Source organism: Coffea arabica, chromosome 6c (assembly GCF_036785885.1).
Source record: "Coffea arabica cultivar ET-39 chromosome 6c, Coffea Arabica ET-39 HiFi, whole genome shotgun sequence".
Classification (NCBI taxonomy): Eukaryota; Viridiplantae; Streptophyta; class Magnoliopsida; order Gentianales; family Rubiaceae; genus Coffea; species Coffea arabica.
Window position 1 is genome coordinate 21,380,127 of NC_092320.1, and position 24,326 is coordinate 21,404,452.

The window sequence follows — 24,326 nt, forward strand, 5'->3', positions numbered from 1 at the left end:
GGTCCGTCCAATTATCCCTTGGGGAGTGACGTGGCCCCCCTATCCAAGCCAAGTGTTAAACTCAAGTTTACTTTTTCCATCTCAAAATAATATTGCCATACAAATCATCAAGAAAATAATAATTATTCACACAAACAAACTTTAGAATGATTGTATATGAAGACTATCACACAGCTTTTGCAATAAAGGCAATATCGTGTGGGAGTTAAATTATAGTTTTGAAAAGTGCACTTTGAACAGCATAAACCCTTCCATTCAAGTGAAACCATGAGATAATTTAAGAAGAATTGATATACTTCAAACAGACAGACCATTTGGAAGTCATATTTTTCCCTCACTATACACTCAACCCTTTTAGAATTGATATACATAATCATCACCTTTGGACAGGTGCTGTACAATACAATTATAAAAGACAAAACTTTAAGATTCTTATTAAATAAATTTATGAATTATGATTATGGCCACGCCAGTGTACCAATTATAATAATTCAATAAATATTTTAACTAAGATAAAAACTATATGACCGTAAAAGTGTCATGGTGATGATTAATCTTCTAAAATTAATATAAATAAATACTCCCTTCAGCTATGATAATTTTAATAATCTTTAACCCTTTCCTCCTCTGGTTTGACTGTGACCAGAAGGGGGAAGGGGAGGGGAACGGGGAAAGGAATGACAGGAGAGGAGAAGGAAATAGGGGAGGGGAAGGAAGGAAGGGGAGAGGGAGAGGATGGGCAGGAGCAAGGAGGAAAGAGCAAGGAGGGGGAGGAAAGAAGAGGGAGGGGAGTCTGAGGTGGTGGCGGTACTGCAGTAGTAGCTAATGCTAGGGGGTGATGTTTAATTTTTAAAAAATTTTAAATTTTAAAAATATCTCAAAATACATTCTGAAAAATATTTTCAAAAGCCTTCAAAATACATTCTAAAAAATGTTCATAGACAATGTTATAGTAAGATTTTCAAATTTTTTTTTATATAGATAGTTACAATAAAATTTAAAAAAAAACACTACTACTTAATCCTACTGCAGATGGAGTCCAAAAAAAAAACAAGTAATCCATGCGAGCCTTTTAATTGAACCGAAAAACCCAAAAAACACAGCCCCAAAGTCCGAAATCACTCCCATCTCTTCTCTGCCTCTATTTTATCTCCCGTTTTCTTTTTCAGAAAGCCATCGAAAGTCGAAACTTCCCCTTTTCCCTTCCCCGCAATTTCCAAACCCAAGTCCTTCTTCTTCTTCTTCTGCACGGGGCAGTGGGTCTTCGGAAAGCGTGAACAGAAAAGTCGGTGAAGCGCCGAGGAAGTTCGTAATGTGAAATGGGTCTTCTTGTGAAGCCAGCTTTTTTGTACTACAATACTAGGAGAATGGCCTCTGCTTCCCGCTTATTATCTTCCGCTTTTTCATCTGCTTTTCACTCCCAAAGCACCGCCAATACTGCTACCTTCTTCCCTCTTTCTCCCCACTCCTCTCCCCACTCCTCTCCCCACCTCTCCTTCCCACTTTACCTCAGGTACTGATTTTTCTGTTCAGTTCTGTTTTCCTTTTCCCTTTTCTATTAATATCGACTCAAGTAGTTCAATGAGGGTTGCCTGGAATACAGAAGTTTTTTTTAAGAACTTAAATGGTAAAAGAATATGTTTAATCTTCTTGTTTTTTTTTTTTTTTTGCTAAAAAATTCTATTCTTGGTTGTTTTTTCAGTTAATTTTTTCATTGGAGTTGAAATATGTAAAGGGCTTACTTTGATAGTTTAGAGGCAGTGTTCTGTTGGGTTGCTAAAGTTTATATGGAAGTTCCTAGAGGGTTTTTGCACTTGTGTTTAATCTGATTTAATTAGTTTTAGCTGTTTGTTGTTGTTATAACTTGAAACTGTTCCCTGTTGTTTAGGCGGAGAATTAGATTTAGTCTTTCAAACCAGAATTTGGCGCAAAATGTTGCGTGCCCGAGAGCATTTATGTCCACCGAAGCATTTCAAGGGACTAAAAGTTCCAGTGCTTATGGTCCTGAACAAATTCAGGTCAATTAAACTAATCCCTTATTTATTTATTTATTTTCTTTTGCGTGCTTACTCCTGTCTTCTCCTTTCACTTTTGAGTGTTGCCCCCTGCATTGTTATATAACAGTGGGGAGCTTTTGATTTTAAATACATAGAAGCCGTTTTAGTAGTTGGATACCGAATGAAATGATTAGGACCCTGTTATATTCATTTGGGGGAAAAGTTTTGGTTCTATTTTGAATATACTTTGGTGGAAATTTATATGGGGAAGAAACTGTGCAATGCAGTTGTGAATATTTTGTTTTTGATCGTTGAGCTTCAATAGGACCTTAAATGAGACATATATGATTTCATCAAAATTAATTCCATTAAGCAATTACTGAGTGCAATGGGTTTTCAGGTTTTGGAGGGTTTGGATCCTGTGAGGAAAAGACCAGGAATGTATATTGGGAGCACTGGCTTTCGTGGGCTTCACCAATTGGTACCTTCTTTTCCTCATTTGTTTGTGACGCGTAAATTTGTTGCTTTAGGTACATGCTAACTTGAAATGATTGCTGTCCATGTGTTCCTGTCTAGGTTTATGAGATCTTAGATAATGCCATTGATGAGGCACAGGCAGGTTTTGCTTCAAAAGTGGATGTCGTCCTGCTTGCTGACAATTCAGTGAGCATCACAGATAATGGGCGTGGGGTAAGCAATGTTGATAGTACCTTTTTCTCAAAAATGTGATTTAGGCTATGTTTATGTTTAGTTGTTATGATCATTCACTAGAACCTTGTTATTTGTGGTGTAGAGATTTATAATCGCTTCCATTCTGAAGCATTTAGCCCATGGAATTTAAGCAATTTGCTACTGTTCAATTATGCCGGACATGCTCGTACTTTGGTTGCATGTCACACTACACATAAGCGTTTTGTATCTATTCATAAACTCTGCATTTGTTTAATGGCTTCTATGATTCAATTTTGATGCGCATTTCCAAGAAATTGATGCTACTTATGGAAACACTTTCCACATTCCTTGCAGATGAGAGATGAAAAAGTTTTCTTTTTTAGGCTTTGAGGACCATTACTATATGATTAAATTTGGTTGTGATTTAGAATGTATCTCTTGATTAAAAGTGGCTTTTTCTTTTAGTTAGTAGAACACTTTTTTTTGCTCTAACATATCTTTTGCAGTGCAGATCCCAACTGACTTGCATCCGATGACGAAAAAATCTTCCCTGGAAACTGTGTTGACGGTAATTTTGCTAGAATTTTGTTGGTGTTTGTATCCAAGTTATTTCAGTGATAGAGTTGGTTGAACATAGTGGAAGTTCTAGGTTTTGTGATCTTGGAATGTAGCCCTTTGAAGAATTTTAATCATTTTTTGTTTTAGCTGAACAACAGACACCAAACATGTCATACAGACTCAAGATTTGATTAACGAATGTGGTTTTTTGGGAAAACGAAAATGGCTAGTTGTCTATTCTTTTGAAACCCAATTTATCAACAATTAAAAGAACACATCTATGATCTTTCGAAAAGAATGCCATAAGGAATTGGTGATAGAGTAATATGTGTGATGTTGATAAACTACTGATGAATAACAAGAAAGGACAATGGTGGGTCTTTTGGACTGAGAAAGAAGAGAAACTTTTTTTAGACTTTGGAGAGGCATCTCTCATTGACGAATTCTGTATCAACTTTTTCAAGGGTAAAGCAGTCATATTGGAAACTTAAATTTTGTACCCTCCTCTTTCCTGTGCTTTTCTTCCCAGTTTTGGGCAGCAAGTTTCTAGGCATTGGAAGGAGTTTGTCATCCCTCCAATTTTATGGAAAGGAACTATCAAATGAAAGAAACAGGCCATTTCACCTCCAGAACATTTCTTTTCTCTTCTTCTCCTGTTAAACAAATGAAGCATTATAGAACTCAATATTTTCTACATTAGACATGGATTTTAATCACGTCATCTGCTGCATGATGTTTGTAAATGCTGCATATTCTTATCTATGTCCATGTACAAGCATTCCTGTGTAGACTTCTTTCTAATATTGCATTTAACTAATGCATCTTGATCTGAGTGGAAGAACTATTTTTGCAGAATTTGCTGGATAGCTTTTAAAATCATTACATGGTGCAGGTTCTGCATGCAGGTGGCAAGTTTGGTGGTTCCAGTAGTGGATATACTGTCTCAGGAGGATTACATGGTGTGGGCTTGTCTGTAGTTAATGCTTTGTCTGAGGTATTCATCTCTGATACTATGCTTCATTCTAGTCCTGGTCCTTCATGTAATTGACATATATATCTTTTGTTGTGTATATTGTACTCATTGTTTTGGGGGCCTTTAGTTTCTAGTGGCATATGTTAAAGTTGTAATTTGCATTTGTTTGCTTCCACTTTCACTGATATATTATCATTGTTTAGCAATCACGAGCTTGAAGCTTGTAATTATGCAATATATTAGTGCGAATCTACGAAAGCAATTAGTGGGCTCCTGCTGGACTGATTGATTCCTTTTAATTCAATATATTTCTAAGAGAGAATGCTTTTTAATTCAATGTAATTCAATATATATTCCTTTTGATTCCTCGATTGTAAAATGCTGTATACTGATCAGGAAGAATGTACTTTCTGTCTAGGTTTTGCCATGCTTCTTTCTTGCTGTTGCCGAGAAGTTTTGTGTTCTGCAGAGTCAACTTTCTAGTGTTTTTCTTATTTCTCACGTAGACTATGACTGTAGATTGTTTGGGATTTGGTATGGTATTTGTGGAAGCTAATAGAGAGAATGACTTTATTTAGGGATAATATGAGAACTCCCTTGAGGTTTCTGTTAATATCACTTGGCACCCTTGAGGTTTTTGAAATATCACTTACCTCTCCTAGTAATTGTAAAAAGACTATATTAACTCTCACTTGACACATAATTCACATATCAAATAAATGGAGCTCAAAAAAAAAAAAAAAAAATGAAAGTCACTTCTTTTTCCTTTTTCGCCATCATTCTCTATTACTCATTTTTTGGATGACTATGCAATATTTTATTTGTAAATTATAATAAATTAAATTTTGTTTATCTTTTATTTTTTGTGATTGTGATAAAGTGGGGTATGATTTATTTGCTTATTTTGAGTTAATTTTTATAATGATTGGTATTATTTGATAGTTTGGGCAAGGGTTGAAAAGAAGTTGAAAAAGAATGTTGGATTTTATAAGAAATCGGTTTTAAGCATATAGAGTTAAATTGGTGCAAGTGTATTTCTTTTCAAATATCTTTTTTATTTGTAAAACTTATTTTTGATGGGGTATAGATGTGGTAGTACTATAAGAGATTGTTTTTTAGGTGATAGTTTTCTTGAAGTGAACAAATTAGTTTAGGAATATTATTATTTAGCAAGTGAAGGGGTAGTTTAGGGCTTTTAAAAATTTTGTTATACAAATAACAAAAGTAAGGGAGGTAAGTGAATTTTTAAAACCTTAGGGGTGCCAAGTGATATTAAGATAAACCTCAGGGGAGGTTTCTAATATTATCTCCTTTATTTAACTGAGATACTGAATTGCAAGTCAAAGTTGCAGTTTATTGCTTGGATAATTGTTTTTGACTGTGCTTTAAAGCAAAGAACAAAGTTGTATAGTGCTTTTGTCTTCTCCTTCTGTTGAGGTTTTTTAAGCAATCTTAACTAGCTATGTAAATCATGAAATTCGACGAATTTACAATTCTCCTACCTTTTGTATTTTACTGGAAGATTGCACTATATATCATGCAGTTGGATGGTGTTACGGTTATCTTACCTTTTTGTGTTGATGATTGCACAACCCTTATTTTGTGGATGCGTTCTTCTTCCTTTTTTTTCTTTTTCTTTTGCCTACAATTAGTATCTCATAACTATCTGGAAACATATTAACCTTTTTGATTTTTAAGGTTATTTGAAAAATTCAAAGTTGACAATATCCCTCATAGTTTGTGGCAGGCCTTGGGATAGCCATGCAAGCAAACCTGGGTTTTCTTTTCCTAGAGAGAAAGATGCCACTGGATGGGGTAGGGAGGTTGTGGGAGAAAGGAATCTGACTCCTAGGATAATTATACTTTGTAAACGCTTGCTTTTTCTCCTTTTGAAACATAGATGGACATACAGAAACCGCTTTGTATTAAGTATGGATAGTTGCTCACCAGTTTCAATTGAAGAAACTGACCTGATTTCCTTTCACCATTATTATCTATTGACAGGCTCTAGAAGTGACTGTTTGGCGTGACGGGAAAGAATTCAGTCAGAAATATTCACGTGGGAAGCCTGTGACACCGTTAATTTATCATGAGCTTCCCACGGAACCAAGAGATCATAGAGGGACTCGAATTCAGTTTTGGCCAGATCAGGAAGGTTAGAATTTTGTGCAAGAATTTTCTGGCTTGTGGCTACTATCTGTTCAGGATAATCTCTATCTCCTGTACTGGGCCTTAAATTCTTGGTTTATTGTTGATTCTTAAACATTTTTGCAGTGTTCACATCTGAGATACAATTTGATTATAAGACTATTGCTGCACGATTGAGGGAGCTTGCTTTTCTAAATCCTGAGGTATAACTATAATTTGTAGCTTTTGATTATTCTTTCCCCAACTTTGGAAGTTGTAGACATTGCTAATTATTAGAAATATAAACCCATGAGAACATTTTGCATTTTGTAGTCTCTGGAGTAGGAATTTTGCTATTTTAGTTGTTGGATGCATTTTCTAGTTGCTATTTTGGCAATAGAAAAATAGTCTTATGCAGTGATGCCAAAAAAATTGATGTGAATTCATACTTATACTCCACAAGGAGACACATGAACACTGATGCTGACACTTAACAGCACAGGGATAGAGAGAGGGAGAGGATGGATCTCTCTGATCTCTCTTTCGTTCAAAAGCATTGGACACATAACGGCTAAATGAGATTTTTTTGGGTTTTAGCCCTCATCGTGACTCTCTGATCTCGCTTTTGTTCAAAATTACCTGGACATAACTGATAAATCAAAGTTTTTGGTCCTTTGCCCTCTCCTCCTCCCAAAAGTATGTGGTATCAACCAACTTTAGTAGAGAGAGAAAGAGAGAGAGAGAGAGAGAGAGAGAGAGAGAGAGAGAGAGAGAGATCATGGATTCCATTCTTGTTCAAAAGTACCTGGACACAACAGGTAAATGAAAGCATTTCCCTTTGAACTTGGTACGCGATGGCTTCCTCTTAATAGTTTGTGGCTTAACCAACTTTAGTTTTTCGTTTTTGTCGGTAATTCTTTCCTTGTGCATCATGCACATTTACTGTTGAGGGTTATCCCTAATATGTCAGATTAACCCAGTTTTAAGCTTCCCCTTTTTTAGTGTGTCCTCTTCCTAATATGGTGGGATTTGCTGCAGTATGCCTAATTTGGTTGAAATATATGCTTGTACGGAAATATGGGATACAGGGTTTTTATTTTTTTTATTTTTTTTTATTTTTTAAATCCTTTTCAGTTATTCCTCTATAGGACTAATTTCACTCTACTTTCTCTAATATACTTTTGTCAAGTTTTATTAACTTTACCTTGTGTGTACTTTTTTTTTTTGTGTTATGGAATTTGGCTTTTCTATTAAAGATTATCTCAACCCTGCAGCTTACAATTACGCTAAAAAAAGAGGATATAGAGCCAGAAAAGATCCAATACAATGAATACTTTTATGCTGGTGGGCTAGCTGAGTATGTGAAATGGTTAAATACCGACAAGGTATGATTCCTGAATTTTTGTGGGTACTATGCTGTTAATGCTTTTCAATTCACTTTTTTGACTTTTTTTTTTGCTGTTTGAATATTAGATGGAGTAACAATTGTTGAGGTTCCCTATGCGCATTTCATCTTAACTTTGAATTAGTGATTTAGGTTTTGAAGAGGTGATTGCACTCAATTTTAGTAATTTAACTTCTTGTCATGTGCACATATATTCTTTTAAGCTCCTTTTCCTACTTGAATATATTTGTTTTAGAAATCCAAATTTTGCATTGTTGCTGAATATTCGAAGCCTATACCTGGCTGTGACCCATAAAGATAGTCATGCATTTGACTTCCCAGTTATCGAATAGGAACCCTAATGAGGGCGTTAGAGATGGAAGGGATTGTTTTTTCCACTTTAAACAAATAAATCCTGGTGATTTTTTTTCCATCTGAAAGTTCTGCAGGAATTTCATTCATGCCATATGGCAGTGTTTAGAATGTCTCTAGGCTGAATACATATCACCAGCTGGCTTTTTATATATACACCAGCTGTTACATATTAGCTGCATGGCTGCAAATGTTGTATGCTTCATAACAAGAAGAACCATCTGTCTTTTTTTGGTTCTTATTTTTTCAAAAGAAGTATCTTCTTATTCTTGGTGGATTTTTGGCTTTGAATCTTGAGGATGCTATGACTCTGTTATTTCTGTATTCCATCATGTTCTGAATCGCTTTTTTGATTTGTAATCTTTTATTCCTAAAGCAGTTCTCTATCCGACTTATCTGTATCTAGATACTTTTACAGGATTAGTATATATTAGTCAATTTCTTGGAATGAGAGTTTTTTTTGGAAAGTATGCAACTTAAATTCTTCCGAAGAATAATGTAATATGGCCACTAAGGTAAACTTAAAATGGTGTTTCAATGTGCAATAGGGATACCGTAGTGTAAATGTAGACGATTCAAAAATTGTAACATTTTTCTGTTTTATTTAGCATGGTGATTTGTTGCTAAGCAATGACCATTTGAGAATAATTGTATGTTCTTCTAATTTGTTAAATCAAAGATTTGGACCGTTGGGCATTTGTGATCTGATTTTTTTTTCCTTGAATCATGTGTTGCTGCTATGTGTCATTATTATGATGTAATTGCTTTAAATAGAAATGAGAAACTAGGCCTCCATTTCAGAGCTAATAGCTTATTACAATCTGATAAATCCACCATATTGATGCCATTTGTGATCTGATTTTCTGTCATATACATGTTTATCTGATTTTTATTGTATTATTTAGAGGTAATTGCTTTAAATAAAAATGCAAACCCAGGCCTCCATTTAAGAGCTAATAGCATTTAGAAGCTGTTAAATCTAGCATAGTGATGCTGTTTATCTGATTTTTATCATATATATGTTTTCATTATACTACCACGAATAAATATCCAAGTTGGCCAATGAAAATATTATTTTTGAAATTAATAGGAGTTACTGACAAAGTTTTCCTATCTCAGTTTTCATCGCTATAGGTTCCCTGTCTGTTGTCCAGAAGTAATATTTTAACTAAAATATTCAGAGACTAATACCAAATTGCATATGATATCATTCATGAGATTGCAATAAGTCTTGAGGACTTTTGGTCCCAAGAAATTGACTGAAGAGCAAGCTTGCTGTATGTTCCTAGGAGGCACTATTTCAGCACAAACAAGATTTTGTTTTTTTTTTGGCTACTATTATATGTGCACTAAACCACTCCTATAGGTTATGTGCTCGGTCAAATTGGCCAACAATAAGGATTTTTTTTTCTTTTTGCTTTTTTGTTTGGGGGTCGGGTTGCAATGTTAATTGTTTCAGTTATTTAGAACATAATTCTAATTTGTCTCTTGTATGTCTGTTTTGATGTAGTTTGACTAAAGAATTCATTTTTCAGAAACCTATCCATGATGTATTTGGCTTCAGAAAAGAAGCAGATGGAATCACAATTGATGCAGCTCTCCAGTGGTAAAATTGTTTTTTTTTGTTTTTTTTTTGTTTGTATATGGGACTAAAGAATCTGAAAAAACCTAAGAGATCTCATGTATTTATAGTTAAACTTAGTTGCAGAAAATTGCCAACCATTGAAGTGGACTATTAAATTGATTTCCTCTAATATTTACTCAGGTGCTCAGATGGATATCACGAAGGACTTTATGGGTTTGCCAACAGCATCCGGACAAATGATGGTGGGACTCACATAGATGGCATCAAGGCTGCCCTGACTAGGACATTGAACAACATGGGAAAGAAGTCGAAGATTATGAAGGTGATGTTGCCAAAAAATTCTAGGTTTCTTATCAGCCATTTTTTACTTTCAAGCAACATGTGTTCTCCTTCTCACTCCTTTTCATCACCTCTTTTTTCTTTCATGATTTTTATTTGGGTTGTCTACATTGGACTAACCTGTGATTGTGTGACAGCACATTTTTTTGCTGGGGATCTTTCACCTGGTTGCACATGCATGTTGACCAATGTCATTGTTGTCCAAATATATGTTTGTTTATATGATATTTGATGAGTTTTTAAGTTGTTGGATTAATGACTTAGTTTGAATTCCAGCATAACCCATATATGGATGGTCGACCTGTTCAGCACTTGAACGGTACCTTTTGGATGTGGAACCTTTTAACATTTATAAACGGATAGCATGTTAAAAGAGCACATATCCTCTTTAGTACTATGGCTCAATCTGTCTATCAAATACCAATTAAGGACACGATTTTTGCATTACTTAATTCAAGATGATTATGACAAGTCAAACATTTTGCAGTCTTGATGTCTGCACTTCTTGTGCGTTTGAAAGTGTATTCATAGATACATCTAACTGCAGTATCTAGTACACTGGATATAATTGAAGGTTATTGCTAATGCATCATTTGCTCCTTTCCAGGAGGATATCAGTTTAAGTGGTGAACATGTAAGGGAAGGATTAACTTGTGTAATATCAGTTAAAGTTCCGAATCCAGAGTTTGAAGGGCAAACAAAGGTACTCTATTTTATTCAACTTCTTGGTTTCAGATTGTCGAACAGGGAAGAAAATGGCCAGAGATGTTTTTCACCTCCTATGCAACTTGACACAATTGTCTACATTTTAGTTTAACCACTGGAGCTTCATTTCCAATTTCGGTTCATTGTTTTTTGAAGACAAGGTTGGGAAACCCAGAGGTGCGGAGGGTTGTTGATCAATCTGTTCAAGAGTATCTTACTGAATACTTGGAGTTGCATCCAGATGTTCTTGATTCAATCCTTTTGAAGGCTCTTAATTCTTATAAGGTGTGCTTTAATATGCATGTTGAAGGTTTAGCTGGCTATCTAACTGGAGGTTCTTAAATCTCTTTCCTGTTCATATCCAATTCAGAATTTGTTTTATTACCATTTCTAACTATAGTCTTGTCTCTTGTTACATGTATAGGCTTCACTTGCAGCGAAGAGGGCTAGGGAATTGGTGAGACAAAAAAGTGTATTGAAATCATCTTCTCTACCTGGAAAGCTTGCTGATTGTTCATCCTCAGAGCCCGAAGAATCTGGTATGTTAAATTTCATGTGACTTAGTTCTAAAGTTTGAAGTGGTGCTTATTACTTCCCTCTTCTATAATATCAGAAGTTGTGGATGAAGCAGTTGGTCAATGCTATGCGTACTTCTTTGAAATGTCATTAAAATCAAGTTTTGATATTGGCTATAGTTTTTGGCATGTCTTTGTGGTTGGGAAAATAGACTGAGTAGTCATTCTGGACTCACTAGGATATACCTGCTGTATGGTTGTTCTATATCCATCTTTATATTCTCCTCATGAAAATTTAGGAACTTCAACAAAGTTATCACTGTTTCTGAGGTCTGGAGAACAGTTGCTTATATTTGACGTTCCTTTTTTTTTTGGGGGGAACGTTCTAACATTTAGTATTGCTATCCATAGAAGCATTTTGTTAACGAGTGTTGAGACCGCAAACATGCAAACATATTCATACAAATCACTTGCCACCTCTTTTTGACCAAAAAAGGAGGAGGAAGAAGAAGAAACATGGAAAAAAAAAAAAAGAATTTTGCCACCTCTAAAAATTTGAAGTTGTTTCAGAGTTCAGTAATTTATTTTCTACAACCTGCATTTTAACATGCCGCCAAAGTGCAAAGTGTTTTCTGGTTATTGGCATGTCTTTTTGGCTGGGAAAATAGACTGAGTAGTCATTCTGGATTCACTTGAATATACCTTATATCGATCTTTATGGCTGGTTATTGGCTTGTCTATATTCATCTTTATATTCTTCTTGTGAAAATGTAGGCACTTCAACAACGTTATTACTGTTTTTAGGTCTGGAGAACAGTCGCTTATGTTTTGACGTTCTATGTGTAGTGTTACTATCTATAGAACCATTCTATTGATGAGTGTTGAGACTGTAAACATATTGATACTGATCACTTGAAGAAAAAGGAAGACGATGAAGACGAAAAAAAGGAAAAAAAAAAAGGAAATTTGCCACCTTTAAAACTTCCTACTAGTTTCAGGGTTTAGTAATTTATTTTCTACAACCTGCATTTTAACAGGCCACCCAAGTGCAAAGTGTTTTCTTAACCACTATATCCAATATCTGTGGCAGCTTATAGCAAAATTTGATGTCCTATTCTGATAATGAAGTAGCAATGGGTGTAAAGTCATCTTTGATTTCTATGTACTTTTCATATCTCGGGATTCCATTTCTAGGGGTTTTAAAAAAAATTAAAGTTGCATGTCACCTTGATATACATGTCCATGTTTTATGAGAAAAATATTGGCATTTCTTGTTTGTTTCAGAGATTTTTATTGTTGAGGGAGATTCAGCCGGTGGAAGTGCAAAACAAGGTCGTGATCGGCGCTTTCAGGTGAAAATTTCAGCTTTTTAATCTGGAATATACCTTTTTGAATAAATAGTATAGAGAGCAGAGAAGAAATATATCATTTTAGAGCTGAACTTCCTCTATTTTTTAGGAATAAATTTTCTAAGGTTGGTTGGTTTGTTTGTTTGTTTGTTCGTCTGTTTGTTTGGTCGTGTATGCACATATTCCACAAACTTGATGAGGAAGAAGCACGTTAGCCATGGTGGATTGGCTCAGGAGCGTTATGTTCAGATGCTCAAAAGAACTTGAGCGTTTTCTCATTCCTCTTGAACTGATGAAATTAAGTGGAATTAAGTAATGATAGCTGCAGTTCTTTGCTCCGCCCAGAATCTGACCTACTTTGTCTTTTTGCCACCCTTATTATAACAAAACCTGGTTCCCCACAGGACCTCTCTTTCTGAGGACTAAGTAAAGCTCTTGTATTACACCTCTAATCCAGGATATAGATTATTAGATTGTTCTGTATGTCCCAATTTGGAGGACAATGCTGCGGAGGTTTTATTTGTTGAATTACTTTACTTCACACTGGAGCAATGATGAATGCTCAAACTTGCTCTCTGCTAATATAAATACAAAATGTTGGAAGTTAGGAAATTCCAGATATAAGGACGATTTGGACTTGTGATCTCAAAGAATATTTGGATGGGAGAATGTCATGAATGTAATTATCTAATTCTTATGAAGAACTAATAGAGATTTCTACAGTGCTATGGTAAACTTGGTTGAAAAAATGGAACCCTCATATTTTTGTGATTTGTAGAAAAGATTACAGCATTCTCTCCCTGTTGTTATGTTTGGTTTCATGTTGATTCTGGTGTTTCTTTTTAAAGACCCAGCTTTGATGTTGGATAGAGACCACGTTGGGTGTTAAATGTAGTTTGTAATGAAATGCAGGCCATTCTGCCTTTGAGAGGTAAAATATTGAACATTGAAAGGAAAGATGAAGCAGCAATGTACAAAAATGAAGAAATTCAGAATCTTATTCTTGGCCTAGGACTTGGTGTGAAGGTGATAATATGACATTTAATCTCTTTTCTGCATGACCACCTAAATTTGGTGTTTTCTGAATCAACAGTTTATCTTTCAGGGAGAGGATTTCAAAAAGGAGGCTCTTCGATATCATAAAATCATAATTCTAACAGATGCTGATGTCGATGGTGCTCACATTCGAACATTATTGCTGACTTTTTTCTTTAGATACGAGGTAGGTTAGGTGATATGAACTGTATTGCAATCATGACTGTCCAGGCTATTGTCATGGTGTAGTGGATTCAAAAGATCAAGCATCACAATGAGCATTGAGTTTGATGGTAAAAAGTTTATCTTTATCAAATTCTTGGGCATCGTAATAAATCTTTGACTGCTTGCAGAAAGCATTGTTTGATGAAGGCTGCATATATGTTGGTGTCCCTCCTCTATACAAGGTTTCTCACTGACGATTCTTTTGATGAGCTTATTTTCAGTAAATAGAGGTTTCATTTTCACCTTCCTTTAAAATGTTCAGGTTGAGAGGGGAAAGCAAATATACTACTGCTATGATGATTCAGAATTGAAAAAACTTCAGAGTTCATTTCCTGCCAACGCATCATACAACATTCAGAGATTCAAAGGTACAAGCTGAATCTAATTTTGGAAGTGTATGGTGAGCCCAGGAAGATTACATGAGAATATCTTAATAATGCATAGCTTTGCTGTCAATGGGATAAGTGTAAAGATTTGTTGCTCTAATGTCAAGAAATGGGTTGCACTATAGAGGGAAAGATTTAGTTGATTTAGAATATAGACGAACTAAAACATACTGTAGGCCGCAATAAGAGCAGCATCTTCAGCAAACCTATTGAAACTTGTTGTACATGTGTCTTTGATATTAACTGCTGAAGAAACAAGTAGATAATTGTAATTCATTGTGCCAGATCAAACAAGGACACTAATTGTTTTAAAACACTGGATTTCCACATTTGTCTAGTCCTCTGGAAAATGATAGTGATATTTGTTTGCTGCACCCGAAAAAAAAATGATTCTGCGTACGAAAAGAACATTCAAATGTTTCATTTTTGTGAGCAGACATTCTACTATTTTGTTCTTGTAATTGTGTCCCAAATCCAACTGTTTATTGTTGCCATAATCCCGGGAAAAACTGCAGGCTTGGGAGAGATGATGCCAATGCAACTGTGGGAAACAACTATGAATCCAGAGACAAGGCTGCTAAAACAGTTGAAGGTAGAGGATGCAGCAGAAGCAAATGTAGTTTTCTCGTCCCTCATGGGTAGTCAGGTAAGCAGATTAATGTCAAAAAAATTTTTTTTTTTTTGTGTTTCAATAATAAGCTACTGGCAAGACAATTAATATCCATTTGATCTGTTGCATTTTGCGTGGATTTTTGTCCTAGTTTGCATTCAGTATCTAACATGAAAATGCAGGGCTAGTCCTAACGGCACTTAAAAAAGTTGCTTTTGCATTATAGTGCTGACATTTTCTTGTACAATCCTGAATTTGCTTCAGGGCTGGAATTGTTAATTAGTTTGGACCTTCGTTAATTTTTTTCCCTAGTTTTCGTCTTGACACATTCCTCTGCCTACTCTTCTAGGTGGACATGAGGAAAGAGCTTATAAAGAACTCCATGAGCATGGTCAACCTTGATCAACTGGACATATGATATTAGAATCAGATCTGGAAAATGTTTAACTGATTCTATATATGTTGTGTGGTGTGAAGCTTGGGAGAACTTTTTCTGCAGAAGTCTGCAGGCCCTTCCGGCAAAGCTTGTCAGGTGACATTTTCGTTTTGCATGGTGAGTTGTTTTAGGTTGGCAATTGTTACTTGTCCGATCCAGCAAGGAGTCTATGCTGAAGTGCTGCTTTTGCAGAGAAAAATAGATGAATCAAGACTGATACTCCTCACCCACTAATGCTTCCTAGTGTCTAATTATTTTCTGTCTCTGAAATTTATCTAGTCTTTACCCCCTGTAACCAAGCTATGTCCTACTCCAAAGAATTGATACTTGATTTGTTAGAAAAGATGATGTTAATTTTCCTACCCATTAGACTTTGGATAATATTCAAGAAATAGGTGCTTTTCTCCTTGGCTTTTGTAGGGTTTTTCTCTGAAATTTATTTATTGATTTGAAATTGTGGGATCATAATTTATGTTGAAGTTAACTTATCATATGTGAGGCCCAACTACTTTGGTACCCTGAATGAGTTTATTGAGGATACAATAATGTTCTTTAGCATTGTTTCTATCCAATACAATTCCATCAAGTGGAGTGGCTCTAAACCTATTTAGATGGGTGTCAAATGTCAATAATGGCTTAATGCAAATCCTTGTTTGGGAAAGGTACATAAGTGCTGCCAAATGTTAACTAATAAAACACCAAATTCTATGAATCTACAAGGTTATGGATATTTGCCTCCTATCTGGATTTGTTATTTTTAGGAGTTTTTATAGAAAAATGCACTGTAATGATTTGATATAAGTGAGGTGAAAAAAAATGAAGAAAATGTGTTAATGAAAAATGTATAAAATTTTTCTGCAGAAACTAATAGTTTAAACGAAGAGGAATCATTTATCTAAACCTTTCCTCGATCAATCCAAGTTTTCAAATATGCTCAAATCCATGTGCAATACCCAAATCCAATTATTACATTGGATTCGGGTAGCCATTGAAAACAGGGTCTAATTGAGTGATCCAATTGCACTAATGTTATCAGTCGATGGGTGTCGGTCATCTAACAACTCAATTGAATCCAAATTCAAGTACACATATTTGTCGCACATCTTTATGTTTAGTCATAACCTTTAACATTTTCATATATTTTTCTACAACTCGTTTTATTGGTGCACGTATGATATTGAAAGAGAACAGGTGAGCGATAAATTTACAAAATGAATAATGATTTAAAATTTACTTTTACATATATAAGTGACATGTGTATACATTATAAAAGAAACAATTACAACTTTGGTATCAAATGTTTGGGGCATGGGGGTTTTAGTCTTTAAAGTATGGACAAAAGCAAATCTAGATCTAAATATTTTAATTTCTAATCACATTTAGTCCAATTAATTAGTTTTCACAATATATTACTGGAATTCAGTTACGTCAGTAGTAAGTGTCCACAGCTAAATTTTCAAAAATTAGAAAAAAATGTTGATGGCCATAATTTGTAATTAAAGGGCACTAATTACTTGCATGCACAATAGTCAAGATCAGCAATTAGTCTTTACTATTTAGCTACATGACTAGTAAATATATGCTTAGAAATTGAAACGTTTAGAACTAGATTTGCTTTCGTCCAAACTTTTAAGGACTAAAACTACCGATACCTCAAACATTTGATACCAAAACTGTAATTTTCTCGATAACAAAATCTTGTTCAAAATAACTGATCATACTAGTTATGGATTCTAATAAAAATTGTGATTTCATAAGCAAAAGATAGTCTAAATGTGGATGGTTTGAGTTGTAATTTTCATTTTGGCAAACTAAGGGCCTAAAAGAATTGCAGAAGAATTATTAGAAAGAATGTGCTAAATGGCAAACTAATAAAAACATCGTAATGTAAATCTTTTTTTTCTATGCAAGGCGTGAATAATGAACATATATATATTCATCTACAATACGTAGCACCTTGAACTAAAAGACCTGCACCAGAATAGGCCCCAACAAATAAAAAATAAAACACGTCTGGTCACCTGTCAAAATTGCTCTTGACAGAGAGAATATCCAATCCATGTATTCGAATCAGTTGGTTTGAGACTTAACAGTCTCAACTGAAGTCTTATAAGGAAAATCCTTGACCGCCAGATGATCAAAAGCAAACACATCAAACAAAAGAAAAGTAGAATTGCACCAAGTAATGCAACATTCCTACTCCAAAAATGATGATCCTCCTCAAAGCTGCAGAAATGGCACTTCTTCATCAAGCCTTCTTGAAGGTCAGTACATTTTCATTTGTACCCATAACTGCAAATTTCATGATTAATTTGATGTGCAATTTGAATTGTATATTTTTTAAACCTCTGATTAATATGTATTGCTTCCTTTATTTGTGGTTGCTCTTCTCCTATATTAAGTGATAAATATTCTCCTGCTAATGTTCCTCTTGGGATGCTTCTGCAAATTCACCATTATTTGTAAATTCTGCAGAATTTAGAGAATCGTAAGGAGTTCTACTTCCTTATTACATGGATTTTCTGTCCGAAATCAGTAAGTGCCTGCTGTTTAGCTTGTTAAATACTTTTGACTTGTGTCCTATCCCGTGATTCTTACCTTGGGAAACCTCAATGAATAGTCTTCCTCTATCAGTGTCATGCATTAAAATTCGCAGATTCTACTGAAGTACATTCACTTGATTCTTGCGTTGCGAGCGCTCGTATTTCGAGTCCCGCTGCCAGCTAAAGCAGTTTAGTTGTTGATCTATAAGAGCCACTGTTAGCCGCCTTGGTGCACCTCTAGCATGCCTTGGCCTTAAAATGAGGTGACCTTCCTCTCCTGCTAAAATTTTTCTTGTCAAAATAACAGAAGTACGTGTTATTGATACAAGGGAAACTGATGATTGAGGATGCATTAAGTTAGAATTTCTCACACCATCCCTCACCCATAAGAAAAATGCAAATAAAAAAGAAGAAGAAGAAGAAAAGAGACAGCTCAAAACAGTGACACTAGCCAAGGAGATATTGTTTCATTGGAAGGAGAGTTCGATGACTTGTAACTGTTCATGGTATTGAAATTTGACATTCATATTTAAACTCAAAATGCTTTAATTACATTGAATTGCAAATATACATGTAATCTACATGAAGAATCAACTACCTAAGGTAGTGAAAGTTGAAATGGAGAGATATTATGCTACAAGTTTCCTTGTTGAGGAGGCAATTGGTTATTTGAACATCTTCCGTTTCTGGGCCTAATGGTTAGTCTTTATAGTAAACTATATTCCTGAAGGTTTTTCAGGAAGGTCTCTCCAACAAGGGAACCATCTTTGACAAAAACAGCAGGATTCCCTATTGGAGCTTCTATCCAAGCTTCAGTACCCTGTGAATATAGGTTTCCTGTCCAAATGTGCTTCCACAAGCAGCTTTCTCCTGCTGGGAAATAGGCCTTCACAGTTTCCTTCCCCTTGTCAAGAACAGGCACAACTAGGATCTCGGTACCAACTAGAAATTGCTCATAGGTGAAGCTGAGAACACGTTCATCATCTGGATAGTGGAGGAATAGATGGCGACATACAGGTAGACCTTTTAGGGAGGCTTCCTGTATATACAGAAGAAAAGATTAACATTTGGGTGTTTTGGCTAAATGAAATTTTAAGGCAAGTTTAAAATATCTGAGAATCACCTTTATTAGTTGAACCCTGTAAAACTTCCAGGCTTGATATACTTTTGCTAAGCATGCGAAATGTGACAATGTTTTGTGGTTTGTGTAGAACTGGCTGTTGCAGGATGGCTTGTTTCCCTGATTGCATATATGCGAACAACCAAAATTATTTTGTTAGAAGATGCAATAGTCAAACAAAGTACTAATGTGTATTTTGGTAGCTTTAGGTGGAAGTGTTTTACTTACTTCGTGTGTTCGGAACACAGTGGTGAATGCATTTAGCTCCATCCACCGCAAGAGCAGTTCTTCACTTCTTCGGTATTTGAAAAATGGTAAATTTACTGAACAGTAGCCTCCGATGTCACTATGGTTCAAGGCATAGCCAGAAATTCCACCACTCAGCAAGCCAACCACTGAGCTTTTTATGCCATCGTTTGTTTGCCAGCTTACCATTTGATCCCCTTCCCAGAACAGCATTGCCCATCTAGGGCTGTCCCTGAACCCAGCCCTCATAAAGAAAATCAACCCATCATCTTGGCCTTTTTGTTCCTTTGTACCATGACTATGAGAATTTTGCCATTCGTCCACAAACTCCCTGTTGAGTTTGGCCCAAAGCTCTGGATACCTGTTATGGGCAGCCACTGGATCTTCACCTGGAGAAAAAGTGAATCACCATCATCAAATTAGCAAGCTATTATTCATTTACATGAATAAAAAGTTGCTTGATAAAGTACCTTGTGCTGAGTTTCGCCTACCATTATTTGGTTGATAAGAATCACACAGGCCAATTTTCCTTTCTGACAAATAACTCTCCAGTATTTTATATATATTATTTTCTGACTACTTAACACATTGACCAGCAGATTTTGTTATGCCTTAGCAAATTCTCAAATAAAAGTTTGACCACTTTTTGCTGTCTTGGTATATCTTGTTCTTCTGAAGATTATTCTTGTAGACATATGCCTGTTTTCCTATGTGCATTATTACTCTACTTTCATCAGTCTTTCAAGTCAAAGGATGTCAAGGAAAAGAGAGCCATTATGATCTTAGTGTTTTCAGTCCAGATGGCATGATATCTCTTTGTTTCTTACACTATATCTGAATTTAATTAAACTATCAAGTGGCCCTAACATCTCTTGTAATGAGAATTTTGTGTTCAACCTGAATATAGGTGAGCATCTACCGGAAGGCCTTCACCAAAATCTGCCATCCACCCCCTGACTCCATCATCCACCATGCCTCGCAAAATCTGCTTAAACCAGCTTGCTGTTGATGGATGTGTCAAATCCAACATTCCCACATCAAAAGCTGTATTTGGAACCATATAAGGTTCTCCATGATTGTCTTTTATTAGTATGTCCAACTTCTTTGCCTCCTCATAGAGATTTCTCCTGACATTAGGTTTGTTATCCATCTGCATCAGTGAAAAGAGTTCAGTTTTAAAATGCCATAATAGAATCTCAATCCAACTGGAGGACTGGTACAAAATCACATAATATTGTACCATTTACCAGAATCTGTAAAGAGTAGTATAATAATGAAAGGATATTTAGTTACCGGAGCTAGACAAGGATTGCAGTACGTCATCACGTTGATGTGTTGAGTCCTAAGATCTTTGATTAGTTTCTGCCATCCCATATACCTTGCAGAATCTACCTCCCAGTTCCACCATAGCTGTGAGCCTATCACTGTCTCCCTCTGCCCTACCCAATCCTGCAGGAGGATAACATGTAAGAGTACTAATACAGCATTTCCGTGTGTCAATTTCCATATTACTCTGTCCAGCCTGCAGACTGCAAGCTATGAAGATTCCCAACTCGAAATCTGATCATAAGCTGTAGAAGACATTACGAAGTCATCATCATAATAATTGTTGTTTCAGGTGATTCTTTACCTGTAGCCAGAATGCAGATATCGGTACATTGTAGGTCTGTAGCTGATTCCAAACATTGCGCACAGCATCTGTTCCACCTTGCATTCCCACAACAGCACCAGATATTATCCACTCAGGAAGTTCTGGAGGTCTTCCAATAGTTTCTGTGAAGTTTTCGATCAGCTCAGTTGGTGAATTTCCATGCAATATCCTACCTTGAACAGAGTCTCCATTGATCTAAGAATTACCAAAAAGTTTAGGCTGTTAACTCTTCTAAAATTGGGATGTGAATATTTAATTGGCCCGAGATGCACTGAGAGTATCATGGCAGCCTGCAACTGTTGAACAGATTCTGATATTGCACTATCTATCGAAATCTATGCTGCTATTATGTGCTTTTGTACAACCTATACTACAAATTCAGAAAGTTGACCACTTAATGGTCATAAATTGGAACACATCAGAGCATTTGATGCTAACTCCTCAGACTGAGTTTGATTTGACAAGGTGAAATCACTTTCTAGAATTAAGGTTAAGTTGAATTGGTGTTTCAAGGCGTATGTCGATTTTCAAGAATATGAACTGGATAAATGACATGATCACTTTGCAAAGTATTTAAACATTACCTGTATTTGAACTCTATCATGCTTTGTTAGGTCAAAGACTGAATAATTGTATCCTTCAAGGTAAAGGGACCTCATCTTTGATGTCATATAAAATGGAGAAGGAGCATAAGTTGTACTCCAATCACCTCCTGCCCTGCTTTTATTTCAAATTATCTCAATCAGACATAGCTAGCCTTTTGGTATTTAAAAAGAAATTGCATTTAACTCTTACCTGTAGCTAACCAAGTTGGCTGCAAATGTGATTGGTTGATCTCCTCTCCCAATTCCCTGTTCTTGAACGAAAATTGGCACTCTTTTTCCTTTCAAATTCATATGAGAAAACTGCTCTCCAAAACCATAAAATCTCTCACTTCTTTCGCTTTCATATGTCAGCCAAATTCTGTTGAAATCTGTCAATCTTGCAGCTTTCATTACTACATTTTCCTCGTCTGATGATGATGATGAAACAGCTAGACACACTCTCCTCTTCGAGCAGAATCTACTCCATCCAATTCTGCGTCTCCGAATTCCAGTTAACTTCCTGGCAAAGCCCTTGTAGATTTTAGAAGAAACTCTTTGGTGAAGTTCCACATTTGGTTTCCCCAGCCTCACTTGAAATCCAACTTGATTACCGTTCTTCTGATCAAACAAAATGCAGTATTTTGCAAAAATAGAACAGTCCTCCGAATTACCTGCGGTGGAACTGGTTTTAGGATCTTGAACTTTCTTATTCCATTTCTTTGAACCGATAATCTTTCCTGTCAGCATCAAAGCAGGAGACTGACGACCATTTTCTGCCATTTTTGTGGCATTTCCATCACAAAACGATGGAAGATTTTGATCTGTCACATCAACACTGACATCAGAATCGTCCACTACTGCCCTAATACAATCAATTGTTTGATGATTACATACCACATGAACCTCATTATCTTTGACAAGAAATGATCCTCTGCTCTCTTCCACCTCAGTTTCTGCAACTGCTGCAGACACAAAAGCCTGTCCTGGAACACTAGACCATATGTGTCTTGCAGGCTGAGACTTATGAGATATTGAAAGAGAGCCTCCATCCGTTGATGACCAAATCACCTGAAAATCTTTACCAATGTCAAAGATCTGGTGTGAAGGAAGTGTCTGCGAATTAAAGAACAGTTTCCCTTCAACAAAAGGGCCAGACTGTGGGGGAGAATTGAAGGGATTGTTTAGGTGTTTGTGATGTTTCTTTGTGATTTTGAGTGTGGCCATTTTGGAATTTGAAGAATGGATATACTATTCATTCATTGGACCATGAATATTTTATAGACTGAAGATTTGATACGTGGAAACATTGGATTGTCGCAGTTAACAGTAAAACTTCTAGATTCTGCAGGCTTTTTTTTGGATTGAAGAATAGTAGTATTCATAGACTATTATATATTGGGAATAGTAGGAAAACACTGAAAGGTCAATATGCACTTTGGAATTGGAAGTGGGGAAAAAGTGGCATTTGAAAGTCATAATTGGGTCCCCCGAAGAATGAAAATCTCATATTTACGCGGTCAACTTGCGCAGCCAAACAATAATTTGTTTAGATCGGATTTTTCTGAACTTTTTATAGAAAAAGTAGTGTAACGATTGGATTGGATATATGTGAAATAAAAAAATGATTGATAATATGTCCACAAAATATGTTGTAATTTTTCAAAGAAAAATTGTACTCCAAACATACCCGAATGTCATAATCCAAAGTCATAATTGGATCCCTCGAAGGATGAAAATGTCATAATTAGGGAGGTTGGTCAACTTGCATAACAAAACGATAAGGTTTTGTTTCGCTTGCATTTTTCTGAACTTTGTATAGAAAAATTACCGTACCTATTTGATATATGTGAGATAAAAATGTGATTGAAAAATTTTTCAAGTTTTTTATACATTGTCAATGGATACATTTTTATACATTAGTTGGGTTTGACTGTTGCTATATAATATAAGTTCAAATTTAAAATTTAAATCATGCATATATGTTATACGTTCATAACTGCTTCTGTGAAAAAATTAATATATTGTTAATGCATAAAAAGTTAATCCATAATGAAACTAGTTAAATTTGGTCCCTTGTGGGCAAATTGGTCTTTCTATAATGCTGCACAAGTTGAGAAATTCTATTTTGAGTTTTGTGTGAGAGTGGATATATTTTTTTCCAATTTTACTTAATTTATTTTCTTTACTAAATCATGGAAATTTGTTATGAAATTATTCGGTTCTCCTCTTTACTTAATCGAGAAGTATTAAACTTTTAATCTTGAAAGGTACCGAAATAGCTTATTTAGTGAACAATTTTAGAATGCCTATAGCAAATGCAATCTATTAAGGGGATAAGAGTTAAGTTCATTGAAATTGCGTAGGCCAAGATGTAAATAGATTAATTCTGCATTTATTAAAGAAGATAAGCCTTGGAATCGTCCAAGTAATATTATACCCAAAGCTTAAATTCAATGTTGGTTGAAATAAACGTCTTTGGATCTTGATTTTTAACATTTTTTTATTTTTAAAATATTTCTCTAAAGGAAGCATAATATTTTTCATAATAGTATGAATATGATTATTAGTGCATAAACCTTAAAAAAAATTAATTGGATTCCTTATTCTGTTGGTTGGTGCACTCAATATACATCTAAATTAAATGTATATTCCACAATTTTCAAAAATCCAATTTAACTTTATCTTTTTCAAAAAACTCCCTTCAATTGGTACATATTATGCATCAATTTTGTGAGGGAGATTTAGAAGCAGATTTTGCATAAAAACACTCCAAAAATGGGTGGAAAACTGGCAAAAAAAAAACCAAAACAAGTTAACGTCATAAATGAAAATTTCTTCTTTTTTCGTTTGTTTCTTCATTGCGCGTGAGTGATTTAGTTTAAAAGAAAGTGAGCAGCATCAAGTGGAAGGCCCT

At 35.3% G+C, this 24,326-nt stretch overlaps 2 protein-coding genes and 1 long non-coding RNA gene across 5 annotated transcripts; 2 read left to right on the forward strand and 1 right to left on the reverse strand.

Annotated features, from left to right (window-relative positions):
• Nucleotides 1-1,177: 1,177 nt before the first annotated feature.
• On the forward strand, nt 1,178-15,674 carry LOC113693789 (DNA gyrase subunit B, chloroplastic/mitochondrial). Its single transcript, XM_027212479.2, has 21 exons — nt 1,178-1,513; nt 1,889-2,018; nt 2,398-2,478; nt 2,574-2,687; nt 3,181-3,237; nt 4,120-4,221; nt 6,205-6,355; nt 6,475-6,551; nt 7,602-7,712; nt 9,619-9,689; nt 9,849-9,990; nt 10,615-10,710; nt 10,869-10,997; nt 11,137-11,251; nt 12,512-12,579; nt 13,489-13,602; nt 13,682-13,798; nt 13,965-14,018; nt 14,099-14,204; nt 14,738-14,868; nt 15,182-15,674. The coding sequence occupies exons 1-21, from the start codon at nt 1,320-1,322 to the stop codon at nt 15,248-15,250; spliced, it is 2,229 nt and encodes a 742-aa protein (XP_027068280.1). The 5' UTR covers nt 1,178-1,319; the 3' UTR covers nt 15,251-15,674.
• Nucleotides 15,675-17,251: 1,577 nt separating this feature from the next.
• Nucleotides 17,252-21,408, forward strand: LOC113691860 (uncharacterized). Of its 2 annotated transcripts, none has more exons than XR_011815984.1 (4): nt 17,252-17,532; nt 17,744-17,803; nt 17,925-18,074; nt 20,085-21,408. It is a non-coding gene; the product is annotated as an uncharacterized lncRNA (long non-coding RNA). The 2 variants fall into 2 exon arrangements; XR_003448802.2 differs by having other exon boundaries at nt 17,257-17,532; nt 17,903-18,074.
• Nucleotides 18,299-22,777, reverse strand: LOC113691859 (uncharacterized). Of its 2 annotated transcripts, none has more exons than XM_027210186.2 (8): nt 21,624-22,777; nt 21,413-21,545; nt 20,808-21,023; nt 20,471-20,626; nt 20,075-20,327; nt 19,160-19,566; nt 18,935-19,051; nt 18,299-18,850 (listed from the first exon to the last, which is right to left on the reverse strand). In XM_027210186.2, exons 1-8 carry the CDS (start codon nt 22,634-22,636, stop codon nt 18,518-18,520), a joined length of 2,628 nt encoding a protein of 875 aa, XP_027065987.2. In that variant the 5' UTR covers nt 22,637-22,777; the 3' UTR covers nt 18,299-18,517. The 2 variants fall into 2 exon arrangements, with proteins under 2 accessions (XP_027065987.2, XP_071909382.1); XM_072053281.1 differs by having other exon boundaries at nt 21,413-21,548.
• Nucleotides 22,778-24,326: the final 1,549 nt, after the last annotated feature.

What these genes read in the sequence shown, in the direction of transcription:
- LOC113693789 (XM_027212479.2), top strand. Translation starts at nt 1,320, where the DNA reads ATGGGTCTTCTTGTGAAGCCAGCTTTTTTGTACTACAATACTAGGAGA. An exon ending in GTCGTGATCGGCGCTTTCAG is followed by an intron (nt 12,580 to 13,488) that starts GTGAAAATTTCA and finishes AATGAAATGCAG; the next exon opens with GCCATTCTGCCTTTGAGAGG. An exon ending in GCCTAGGACTTGGTGTGAAG is followed by an intron (nt 13,603 to 13,681) that starts GTGATAATATGA and finishes TTTATCTTTCAG; the next exon opens with GGAGAGGATTTCAAAAAGGA.
- LOC113691859 (XM_072053281.1), bottom strand. Translation starts at nt 22,636, where the DNA reads ATGGCCACACTCAAAATCACAAAGAAACATCACAAACACCTAAACAAT. An exon ending in TATCTGCATTCTGGCTACAG is followed by an intron (nt 20,627 to 20,807) that starts GTAAAGAATCAC and finishes ATCCTCCTGCAG; the next exon opens with GATTGGGTAGGGCAGAGGGA. An exon ending in AGATGCTCACCTATATTCAG is followed by an intron (nt 19,567 to 20,074) that starts GTTGAACACAAA and finishes CTTTTTCTCCAG; the next exon opens with GTGAAGATCCAGTGGCTGCC.